A 12,685-nucleotide genomic window follows, 5' to 3' on the forward strand; every position below is an offset into this window, starting at 1 on the left:
CCAGGAGGCACTGGTGGGCAGGTGAGGGGCTCTGTTCTCACTGCACCTCCATCCTTATCCTTTGATATCAAAAACGGCAGCGGTGAAGCCGTGGCTGCTGGGCAGGGATGTGTTTGGGAAGTCTGTGACCTGACCTCAAAGAGGAAGAGATTAAAACCAAGAGACAGGAAAAACAAACAGTTCTCCTGCTCGCCAGACGACCGACCAGCCAGGAGTGGTGGGGAACTGCAGCAGGCATCCTCCTGGTTGCTCTGAGCTTTGCATCCTGCTTTTAGGAAGATCATGATGAGCAGTCTCTGGGAGGTTTGGAAGGAGTGGGCTGAGCTCATCCCAGGCCAGGCTGCAGGGGTTGGTCAGCACCTCAGAGGGTGGTGGTAGAGGAAAACCTGGTGACCTGGGGACACCAGGATGCTCTGAGTGATGTCCTGTGGTACCTTGTCTCTTGTCAGGCAGGCAGGCTGTGGTTGCAGCTCTGCCTTGCTTAGCAAGGAATTGTGTTTGCTGCATCATCAGTGCAGGGGATTAGGAAAACACAGGCTCTGACAGAGCCACTCCTGTTGGATGGGAGCCTCTCAGATGCTGTGGTTTCTGTGCTTTAGGTTCCTCATCTGCCTTGCACTGCTTTTCTGTTACACTGGGGACTTGTCTGCTTCTACGGACGGGGTTTGCTGGATTCAGTTTTATAGCAGAAACTGTAAATGTATTCTGGCACCCAGTCTCCCTGTGTGGATGTGCAGGGAGGGAAGGCGTTCAGAGTACAAAACCACGTGCAGAGCATTCCCACTGAACACGCACGTACTGCTCCCACCAGGAATGCCTGCTGGGTGCTGGGGCAGCCAGGCCCTGAGTCCAACCTCAAGTTGAATTTTTCAGTTGAGTGAAACTGCACTTGATGGTCTCTGTTCATCCAAAAAAAAAAAACCTGAGAAAACTCAAATAAACAAAACAAAAGAAAAGACAAAATTATCAGAGCAACTCTTGGATCTTCTGGTTTGTCTTCTCTGTCTTCTTTGTCTCCTCAACTCTCTGGAGCTGAGAAGCTGTTTCCAATAAGGCAGCGTGAAAGAACAGGCATGTGGGGATGGAAGGTTGCTTTACCCTTCTGCATTGATTGTGGGTGGCCATCTGAGGGGCCTGGGAATTCTTTCATGCAAGATGGAATGCTCTCTATGTGGTTATATAGAAAAGATGGTTTAAAAAAAAAAAAAAAAGGAGGTGAGGGGGTCTGTTGGCTGCCAGTCTGCAGAAAGAAAGGCTTGCCCTGTTTCTCATCCACACCATGAGCATTAGCTCCATGCTTGACCTCAGAGAGGGAGGAAGAGTTGGACCTACGTGCAAGATCAAAGGTACAATTAATCTCTTGCACTCTTCTGCCTGTAGCAAGCTGCTGCATGCAGAGATGCTGTGGATGGATCGTTTTATAGGATCACCTGAGCTCCAGCTGTGCTTGGCACTCTCTGACTGCCCCCCAAGAATCAGTTAAACACCTGAAAAATGGTCTTCTAAATCAGATATGTTGCATCTCTGCTGTGTGCTTTTGTGCACCAGGAGACAGGGCTCGCTCTCCTCCTTTTATTTATATTTGGTTGCCACGGGTGTTTCTCTGGTGGCCAAATTCAAAGCTGTTTTGGGGCAGCCCAGTAGCTGGTTCTCAACGGTAGTTTGAAATTGTTCTCCTTGACACCTCTCCAGGAAAAAGTGAATCACTGAGAGAGGTTGTGGCTGTGTCTGAGGGAAGGGGGAAGGAAGGAGCCTTCGCTTGGAAGAGCTCTTCCTTGAGCCGTTTCTTTCGACTTGCTCAGCAGCTTGGCATGCTCCGTGCCTGAGTTACTCTTTTGTCATTTTTCCATGAGAAAGGGTGAAAAATAAATGTCCTGGCTTGGAAAACAGGTGGCAGGACAAACAAGATGCTGTCCGTGCTCCTTGTTTCTTGGGAAGGAAACAAATAGCTTGACAGATGCAAGGGGGAAACCACGCTGAATTTAGATCATCACCGTACAAGGCGCCTGATTCAAAAGGACAGAAAACAGACTCACTCCCATGAACTTAGGACAGAGCCATTAAGTTCTAAGACCTGCCACCAAGTCATAGATAAGGTCCCGGAAACGTGAGCTTTGTAGGCATTTGGCCAAAGAAGAGTCTGTTAAAAACAAGGCAGCAAAAGGAAGATGAGTACAAGTACATGAGACAGAGGGAGTCTGTGTTGCTCACGCTGGCCCTTTCCTCACCTACAGCTCCTGAGTTTTCCCAGTGCTGCAGCTGAGTCAGGAAGGTGGGGCAGGAGCTTCTCCTGCAGGTGCCAGCTCTTCTGCTATCTCTGCTTCATCACTGAAGGGTGAAACTACCACAAAGCCTAAAAGCAAGAATCAAAAAGCTAAGGCCAGAGCTGATGCTCTGGAGGATGTTGTCCAAGGTGGCGAATATTGGGCTTCATTCTTTGCCAGTTCTCCCTGGCTGGGTGCACATAACTTGGTCACTTTTCTGTGCCTCAGGTCCACGTTAGTGAAGTGGGTTCATGGTGTTTTCCTTTCCACAAAAACTTTTTCTTGTCTTGATTGTGTTGGCCAGCAGCTTTCTGGAGGATTGCCTTTCTGTGTGAGTGTCCAGGGCCCAGCAGACCTCCAGCCTTGGCTGGACCTCAAGTTCAGTGTGTAATATGCATGTTATGGAATTACTAGCATGCAGTAAAATGTCAGTTCTGGATACAATCAAGATACTTCCACTCTGTGAACAGCCATGCAAATCCAGGCATGTTGCTGGGTTTATTAGGTGCAATAGTTTGTGTGCTTGTTCTTGACCTTGTGCTGTGACACTTCACACATTGTTTATAGCAACTTGTTTACACAGACTATATGTGTAACTTCTCAATTAATTCAGCAATCAGTATGGATTAAAGCAGAAGAATTGTACCTGGGGTTGGTGGGTTTGTTATTTGGTATACTTAACGTGGCTGGAGGAAACTTGAGGACCAAGCACTTACCAAGTCTTTGTAGAAGCCATCCTGGTTTGGTTTTGCATGCTTTGTTACCACAGAAGACTCCAAATACTCACATGTAATTGTGCCTTTTTCTGTCTCTTCTCTGCAGCTCCTTCATTCCCAAGTTCATTAACCATCTCTTCAAGTGCAAACCTATCAGCATGGTGGGTGCAGAACAGGTAAGGAAAAGTTAATTCCCTGGGCTGTGATACTTCATCATTTGGGGGTTTGAGACGCCGAGGCAGTTTTGGTTCAAAAGGGGCAGAGAGCTGAGTTATGAGTCCTGAGCTGGTTAAGGGGCAGGGTGGCAGCAGATTTACAGTGACACGTGGTCACTGCCATTTGTAAAGCACAGGAACAGCAAACTTGTCACACACCGTTACGAGGCGTCACGAGGAGTTTGTCTCTAGAGGATAAGAAAGATCCACATGGCAGAAAGGATTGCAAGAAGCTCCCATTTCCTCCTCAGAAAGACTTGTTTTTCTGTCCCATCCTTTAAAAAAATGAGGTCATCACACAGTCACCCTCTGCTGCTGCTCTGCCTCCTTCCCCTGCAGGCTGGGACACTGCAGCTCTGCGAGGATGAGGTTTGGGTGAGGTTTGGGTGAGGCAGGTTTTCAGCTGTCCCCTGCACATGCAGCTGCTCCCCTGTGGGTTGATGGAAAAAAAAAAAAGAAGGAAAGCAGAATCATCCTTAATGGGACTGCTGTGAACTTCAGATGGGTGCCTTAAAAGCTGCTTGGATTTTAGGCATCAAAGCTGGGTTCTGAACAGTGTGTTTCTGCAAAATGAAGCAGGAGCTTTACATCAAAACCTTCCTCTTTCTTAATGGAAAGCAAATGAGTGGAGCACAGCTCTTGCTTGTCTTGTGTGATGAGCAATAACCTGTGAGTGATTAAATGAAGTCTTTTTTAAAAATAAGCATCCAAAGTGATTAACTGGTTGCCAGCAGTGGGCTGGTGTCTAATGTTAAAAGGTTTTAATATTACTGTACTGGAATAGCAGGCCCAATTTAGTTCTTCAAAGCAGACTGGGAAGGTTTTTATTAGCCTGATTGACAATGAATATTTCTCATTATAAGTGGGACATACCTTCCTGGGGTGGATGTCCAGAGGTCTTCAGAAGCTGATCTCTGTCTTCATGGGTCCTCATTTGCTTTAGCATAATTTGATCATCTCCCTGGTCACCCAGCAATGTATTCCCATGCTGGTTTCTCTCTTCTGATGCAAATGTCACCGTGGAATACTTTTTCCTGGCCTTCCTGGTCCTAAGCACGTATTTTCTTGCTCTTTGCTGATAATTGTGTTGAGATTGATGGCATGGGTTCATCTCACAGCCATGATCTGCTGCCACAGATAACAGGGTTCAGATTTGAACCGGTGTGACCCACCACCCCTCCTCCCCAGCTGAGCCCTTTAGATTTGAGCTGAATTCCTATATGGGCTGAAAATCATGCCATAAATGTTCATATCATCCATGGTGGCTGCTGGGGGGTTCTGCAGTGCTCATAACGTCATGTGCTGCTCCAGTAGAAGGAGCTTCCCCCTGCTCCTGAGAACCATGTAGCAAGAAATGCAATGAGAGACTCACATGTCAATAAATCATTCTTCTTTTCCTCTAGTTTGATTTCAGATTTCTGTCTTTCACTGGTGGTGTCTCACCTCTTCAAATATACCTCATGCAATCAGAAGAGTGCAGTATTTGAGGTGATTTTGCTCTGAGAAACCCTAACCCACAGCATTTTGTCATCACATGGTGCTTGTTTGTCTGGGCTGAATTTTGTGGCTTCTGCTTGTTGCTTATTTAGCCAGGGCTCTGATAAAAACCAACGTGCAGGCTGTGAGTTTCAGTGTACCTGTGAGCACAGGGCACTGAGCTGTTCTCAGTGTAGCTGTGTTGTGTTCCAGTTTTCAAACAAAAAAAAATAATCAAGCAGTTGAGTCAATGCAGACCAAGAGACCCAATGGGTGGCTGGGTGCAGGATGAACACGGTGTTCATTCATGTGACCTCAGAATCTAAATAATGGTATGGCTGCAGGTAATGGAAATTGTTTCACTTGACACTGTCAAGGGAAGAGGGCTGGAAACCCGTGCTTTGTGTGCCAGATGTTGAGCTGCCAGAAGTCATTTCAAGTCAGCACAGCAAGGTTCTGTTAAAATCAAGGAATGGTGCTGACCCGTCGCCATGGGTGATCGTGTCTTCTTGAAGTGTCATTACCTGGGTCAGTTCTTTCTCTTCCTGCAGTCCAATTACTGGGACTTTCCCCCAGAAGTGTTAATTTTTTGAAGGATGTTGGATTTTAGCAGCTGGTAAAAGGGCCCTGAGTAACATGTTGTGATTAACTCTTGCAGCTGCTGCTGGACACTCACTCTCTGAAGATGGTTCTCCTGGATCTGCCCTCAATTGGGTCCCAAGTGGTGAGGAAGGCTCCTGCCAGCTACACAAAGATAGTGGTGAAAGGCATGACTCGGGCTGAAATGATCCTGAAGGTAACTCAAGACTTTTGATAACCTGCCAGCCAGACTAGCTGGACTGGGAATCAGAGCAAGCAAATTCCAGGGGGCCCTTCCTTTGAACACAGCAATCTGCACGTGAACGCATGCGAGTTTGTCCGGATGTGCTGCCAGCTGCTCTACAGAACTGGCTAATTCTCCTTGGGTTTGCCCCCACACTCTATTAACATCACATTTGAGTTTTCACCCTCATTTTTCAAGGTAACCAAGGGCTCAAGTTCTGCTTACTTAGGAAAGTTGGGGCACCAGATTCCCTCAGGAGCTTGTGAAAATCAGAGCTAGCATCCGTAAGTGTCTGCTGTGGGGCAAAGCCTCCAGTTCAGGTTACTCCAGGCCTTTGTGCAGACTCCGTGGTGCAGGGGAGCCAAGCTGTGCTTGAGTCACCTGTTTACTGTCTAGTGTAACAGCCAGTGCAAACATGTCTGGGTTACTGTATTCACCAGAGCCCTTTTTCATTTTCCAGACCTGGTGCCTGGAAAATGACCCAAAAGTGGTGTGGTGTCCTCATAAAAAAGTAACAAGCAAAGCAATCTCCCCTTCCCCTCTGTTGTTGGAGTAAGAAGTTAGGTTTGATCCCAGGAGAAGCCATGGGATCTGTGCAATGGGACCTTGCTGGGCCATGAGATTGTCCCCTGCTCACCAGCAAGGCTGTGAAGATGCTTCTGTGGGTGACTTAGAGCTGTGGTCAGGCAGCTGCCAGCCAGAGCCTCCTGTAATCCACAGCCAAAGCAAGGGGAGGGTGCAGGGCCCAAGCTCTCTGGGCTGGCCTGCTGCTCAGCCTGGCTTTGCTCCCATGCCCAAGGTAATGTCAAGACTGAGTTTGTGTTCTGAATTCAGAAACCAGTTCTGCAATTCCATGTATTTGGTGTAAGGTGTTCGTAGCTACATTAAAGCAGGTCTAAATCTTCTTATGAAGGACCTGAAGAAAAATAAGCCCTGGTCCTGCTGACAGGAGCAGGGGAGAGCAGTGCCTGCTGCATAGGGAAACATCTCTTTCCTTGGAGCTTGTATGTGAATCAGAAAAGTAACATAATTAATTTGTCCACCCTTAACATCCCATTGGCTCCATTGGGATTGAGATGGAAGTAATGGAGGGAGTGCAGGCTGCAGGAAAAGCATGGCCAGGCTTCCACCAGTGTAGCTAATTCAGTAGGAGTATCACTGAGCCCACAGATGGCACAAACAAATGAATTCAGCCAAGCCCTACAAAGCACATGTGCCAGCAGGGAGGAGGGCGTCAGGGTCTGCACGTCCTGCAGTCCTGTTTCCTTTCTCCTCTGGCTATGCTGTCTGAAGCTCCAGCTTTTCATCTTGGCAGAAGATTTTTACAAGGGCTGTAAATTAAGGATTTATAAGTGTATACATGGCTATGATGTTTCATTGGTCTGAAGTGCAGGGAAAGAAAGAAATGTCTCGGTGACAGAATACAGTGTGGGGTGAGCTGGGTCAGTGGAAACATATGGAAATGTTTTCAAAGACAGGGGAGAGTCTGGTCCTGTGCTGTTTCTGCCCTGCATGCAGGCACACAGTCACACACACACACTCTTCCCCAGGAAGATGGTTTTTCTGCCCAGCACCATCAAAAGATACATTCCCTATGGAGCTTGCTGCTTATGGAAGGAAAATAAAACAATTGAGTAATCATCTTCCCAGCTTCAAGGCTGTTCTAATTTTTTTCTCTGACATTGCTGGGACTAAAAAGGTGTGAGCTCCAGGGAAGCCATGAGCAAGGCTGCATCCCAGTCAGTCCAGAGGAGCTGCACCCAAAGGACAGAGCAGTTTTGTGTGGCACTGCTCATCCATCAGGTGTGTCAGAAGCAGAGTGCTCTTCCCCCACCATCCTGGGGACAGAGGGTGACTTCAGGGTGTTGTCCCATTTCCCTGCCACTGGACAGGAGGGAGCAGGAGGGATGTGCAGCCAGAGCAAGGGTCTGGACTGTGTCCAGGCTGCCTGATCTGCTGGGGACTTTGGAAGTGTCCCCCTGCCACCAGCACTGCCTTTCCCCTCACAAGCATCTCCCCAGCCAGGCTTCCCCAGTGCAGCAAGATGAAATCTTGAGCTTTGCCAGCATGTGAGTTCCTGCCAGCCCCCAGGTGTACAAAGTCCTGCTGCTCTCTGGAACATGATGTGCAGCCCCTTGCCTCTGAGCACCACTGAACGTGCAGGAGACATCCCAGCTCCTTACTTTATTGCTCCTCACTTAATTCTTGTTACTAGCAGCACATACAGCCTTTTTCTTGTTCCTTTAGCATTTTATTTTAGACTAAGACAGTCGTGCTGTCACTTGTGTGCCTGAGTTAACAGAGCACTGGCTTTGACTCATAGAATTTCTCTGATTTCTTTTTGTCTTGGCAGGTGGTTATGGCTCCACACGAGCCCCCAGTTGTGTTTGTTGACAATTACATCAAACTCCTTGCTGACTGCAGCACAGACACTTTCCAGAAGATACTGGACATGAAGGTCAGAACCAGTCCCACAGGGTTTCTGCTCATCCACTTAGTGCGGGGTTGAGATTGTTGGTGACATTTTTCAGCAGTGGGAAAAGCCCTCTGAGGCGAGTGTATCCTCAGTACCCTGAAAGTGTGTAGAGTTGCTACTGAAGAGCAGATTTCCAGTTCACTTCACATGCTCAGAGCTGCTCTCCCTCCAGGGGCTCAGCTCAGTTGTCCCTGGATCATCCAGCGCTCTACACACCGCTCTTGGAGGGGGTGGGTGAAGAAAAGGTTTGAAAAGGGTTTTCCTGCAGCTATCCTCAGGCACACCCACTCCCCGAGCAGCATCTAACCAGCTTGCTGCCCTCTCCTTTTGCTCCCCCAGGGCCTGAAGAGGAGTGAGCAGAGCAGCATGCTGGATCTGTTCCGCCAGCGCCTCCCAGCTCCACCCTCCGGAGCGGAGAGTTCCGTCTCCCTCTCGCTGAGCGCTCCTACGCCCGAGCAGGAATCCTCACGGATACGGAAACTGGAGAAACTTATCAAAAAAAGACTCTAAGTGAGCAGAAGGGAACTCTGTTGCTCAGAACTGGCTGCAGTGATCAGGAGCAAAGCTGGTCAGGCTTAGGATTCAGGATGTGCTGCTGAAAAATCCGCGTCCCGTCGTTCCCGTGATCCTCCGAGCGTCGTGTGCTGCTGCACTGCGTCTCCCTCTGGATCCAGGGAGGATCTGGCCAAAGGGTTTAGCAGGAATGAAACCCAGGATATGGTTGATTCCATGTGGTGGAGAAAATAAAGGTACCTGGAAGTCAGCAGCTATAAAAATGGTTTAGGTGGATTCAGAGAATATTTGTCCTGAGTGTCCCAGCTGTGCTCCTTCTGCAGCACTGAGGATTTTGTTTAGAGTCAGGTGTTAAAGCTCACTCCCCATTGCAGAGCTGTTTCTCAGTTTCATTATTTATTTCAGGGGGGAGGAACCAACCCCAAACCAACACCACCACCAAAAAGAACCCTTTACCAGCTGGGATCCAGACATCCACAGCTCCACTGGATTCGATGCCCAGGAGAGAGCCCCAAAGCAGATTTCTCCCCTGCTCCCAGGATAGGCCTGCAGAAACCACCAGTAAAGCAACAAGGCAAATCCTTTTCAGAACAGGAGGAAAGGGCTGAGTTAATGCCTTCTGCACCTTGGCAAACCTCCTGCCAACAACCCAGCAGCCACAGTCACTGTTACAGCTTAAAGGCCAACCCAGACATCTGCAGAGCCCATCTCCAGCTGCTTGTTATTTCTCTCGTGTGTGCTGGATTTTCCTGCTGTCCCTGCTGGGAGTTCCTGTGCCACCTCTCACCCTCTCTCCACAAAGGGCCGTTGTGTCATGGACCCAGTGTCAAACAGCTTCAGCTCCTTTTTCTGGTGCCAGCTGGCACATCCCAAGCAGGGCTGTGCCCCTTTGGCATCTTCTCCACCCTGCAAGGAGAGGTTCTGGGAGAGTTTGCTTCAGCCAGGAGCCTGGGACAAGATGCTTACACCAGCCTCAGACCTTGAGGGCCTTCCTCTCCACCTCTTCTTCCAAGCTTCAACTTGCACCTGTGCAGAGAGGAGGAAAACCAGAGGTGAAGTCTTTTGGATAACTCAGCCACAAAGCCAGCTTGGAACAGAGGTGGAGTCAGTGACATCTGTGCCCAGACCCTTGTGTGAGCTTCTCTGAGGAGTCTCAGTGCAGACAGACATCACCTCCTCCTTAACAACACTGGGTTTCTTCCCAAACTCCTCTGTACCCTTTCTGGGGGACTTAAAAGGTGTATGGCCAACCACAAATGATTGAATCCTAAATGGGTTTTAGATCAACCAGTTGTGCCTGCTTTATTTTAACTCAAGCTTCACCTGCAGGAAGAAGTCCTGTATCAGTTTGGCAGGTGAGGAGCTATTGCACTGTCAGATGCCTTCTCAGGAGAGCCCTGCTCCCCACCAGGTCAAGTTTGGGCCTTAGGACCGTATTTATTAGGGGCTGTGCTCTCTAGGGCTGGTGGTACTCTCTGCTTCACATCTGGAAGGGGGGATCAAACACACTCCAGGAAAATGATCTCTGTGCCCATGCTGGGACTGGGGAAGGAGGAGATGAAATGAGGAGTTCCCCAAGCAAGGCTGAGCCTGGTCTCATGCTGCATCTGCCTCTTCCTGCTTCAGCTTGGGCTCAGGCTGTTCCCTTTCCCTCTCCTCAGCCCCATGGCTGCAGGAGGGCAAATTTGGTGCCTGATTGGTAAAAATCTCCCCTTCCCTTTGCACAGCTGGCAGGGCCCTGGCTGCACTGTGCAGAGAGCCGTAGGGTGACATCTGTGGCAGTGACAACACTGGTGGGGGAGGGATGGCCATTTCTCATCATTCCAGTCTTAAAAATCAAGTCCACTGCTACTCCATTTATTTCCTCTCCTGATTTCACCCTGGGTGACAAAAGAAGGAGTGGTCTGTTCCCCAGGGAGAGGTTATCTCAAGGTGCGTGTGCAAGATGGTTCACACCTTAAAGCCAGGGAGGAGGGAACTTGGTTTGCAGAGATTCATTATTCCTGTGGAGGGACAAATAATTTATTTTAGATTAATTTTTCTTTGCTCTGTCAATGGGTGACTCTGTAACTAAATTATGAATAGCTGAAGATGATGTTCAAGTTATCGTTGCGTGTCGTTCCCCAAAGGCTTCCCCTGTTTCATTCTCCACGTCTCCTTCTGGAGATAAGAAATAAAAAGGAAAAAAATGAATTTTTAGTTTCAGCCTTTGGAGAATGCTACAGGTCTGGGTGTTGGGAGTTCCACTTTTAGAGAGGAAGTCTGCATTTTTCTACTTTGGGTCGAAGGGTTTTGTCCCCCTGGCTCTTGGGTATTTGTCAGATTTGGCACATCTGTGTGTGTATGTTTGCTGTGTGGGGTTTACATCTCGGGGGAATAAAGGATGACTTTTTTTTCTCTGTGTAAAATGCCACTTTTTACGTTTTTTGGCTGAGGTGTAAGTGTGGCAGTACGTCAGAGTGTGACACTAAAATGAATTAAATGGTTACAATGTTCATCTGCTGGGTGTTTTCTGTGCAGCAAACCCCCAGGGCTGGAAGGGACCTCACCCAAAATGCACAACAGCCAGGGCTTTGTGCTGGCCATCTCCTGCTTTCTCCTGCAGCCTCTTTTCTTTTCTGGCTTTTCCATCTTCTCCTGCTCCAGCTCCTCACAGGCACCATGTGGATTCACAGCAGCTGCCTGGGCCATGCGGGTGGTTCAGCAGAGCTGACCTTGTGCCCCTAAATAATCAGATCATTTCTGCTGCCTTTGACTGCTGCAGAGATTTCTGAGAGATCCTAATTTTTCCTTTGAAAAAGTGAGAGGTGGTGCTTTTTTTCCACAAGATGGATGACGTTGGAGGAGTTTCTCTTGCCTGGAGAATTAATGACTCACTTGCTTTTCTCCTACTGGTCCTGCCCTCCCCACCCTTGGGCAGGAGCAGCCCGAGCCGCGTGTGTTTATTTCTTTTACAGTTCTGACTTCAAACATCTGAGTGATGATGTCCAGGTCTCCACAAGCCTTTTCTTGGTGGCATTAGGACATTTGTCTCTGGGCTGTGTCAGAAAACACTTGGCCAGAAGGCGTTAACTCAGCGTGCACCTGGGGCTGATCCCACTACCTAGTGCTGCTGTCACCCCAAATTTAGGTTGAAACCTCTGCTTGTCCCCTCCTCTCAGCCAGATCAGCTCTGAGATGGAGTCCAAGTGGAGCACATGGACCATATTCACCTTTGAGAGGACTTCAGGTGATGATGGAGACCAAAATGCAGCAGCACCAGAACCCACGGTGCTGCCACCAAGGTCTGGATCCTGTGGGGAGAGGAAAATCATCCTTTGAGCCCTGCTTGCAGCAAGTGGAGCTTCCAAGGTCCTGGGGAAGCCTCACCCGGTGGCTCAGCAGTTTGAGAAGTCAGTGGTGGGGCTGGAAAAGCCCCTCAAAGCTCAGCAGCTTCATCGATGTGTCCTCAGCCGCTGTCCCTGTCGCAGGGCAGTCCCACCGCCTGGAAGTGTCGCTGTGAGCACAACTCCAGTGCCCGTCGGGTCCATGGGCTGCGCCGTGGGGAGCAGCCAGGCATTTCCCATCATTTGGAAATAATTTTCCATCGTTATCAAATAACAGGGATTCCCCCTGCCCGCAGCGCCGGCCCCCCGCGCCGCATCAATGTGCCTATTGTTCAGCTGCTGATTAAACAGAGCCCGCCTGGCCCAGAGGAAAGCCCTTTCTGGAAGGAGGATCTTGATAAGATACTGTGTGCAGGCAGTTAAAAAGTAAATAATGTGGACAAACACGCTGTGATGTGCAGGCAGGGGAAGAGTTTGCAAATATCATCATGGATTGCACGGATCGGCGCGGTTTGAGAGGCTTAGGGAGAGAAAGGCTGTGAGAGGGCAGAGTCCTTGTGCCTTCAGAGCAGGGCCCCTCTACACGGTGGCTACTGAGAGTATTTTAGTTATTGAGTAGCTACAATCCGGGTTAAACGTTTCCCTTTCCTCCCAGCAGGTGAGTTTGCAGCTCTGGCCATGGGCACTGCAGGAAATCCTTCGGTCTTGAGCCCTGGGCTTCCAAACCCCCTCACCTGCTCAAACTCCATTTCACCTGCCAAGCCCAGAAACAAGAGCCTGGAAAGGCACAAAATTTCTCATTTGTGTCAAGCCAGAGCAGGGGGAAGGGTGTTTTTTTGCTATTAAATAAAGAGCAACAAGATTTCCAGGTGCCCG

General features: G+C 49.1%; 1 protein-coding gene across 1 annotated transcript in view; it reads left to right on the forward strand.

Annotated features, from left to right (window-relative positions):
- VPS53 (VPS53 subunit of GARP complex) overlaps positions 1-10,980 on the forward strand; it is a 60,664-nt gene extending 49,684 nt beyond the window's left edge. Inside the window, exons 19-22 of the mRNA XM_071765185.1 lie at positions 3,087-3,156; positions 5,330-5,467; positions 7,848-7,952; positions 8,310-10,980. Coding sequence (XP_071621286.1) covers positions 3,087-3,156; positions 5,330-5,467; positions 7,848-7,952; positions 8,310-8,480 — 484 coding nt within the window. The 3' untranslated portion in view covers positions 8,481-10,980. The remainder of the gene's footprint in view (positions 1-3,086; positions 3,157-5,329; positions 5,468-7,847; positions 7,953-8,309) is intronic.
- The last annotated feature ends 1,705 nt before the right edge of the window (positions 10,981-12,685 follow it).

The sequence above is a fragment of the Heliangelus exortis genome, chromosome 21 (assembly GCF_036169615.1).
Source record: "Heliangelus exortis chromosome 21, bHelExo1.hap1, whole genome shotgun sequence".
Lineage (NCBI taxonomy): Eukaryota > Metazoa > Chordata > Aves > Apodiformes > Trochilidae > Heliangelus > Heliangelus exortis.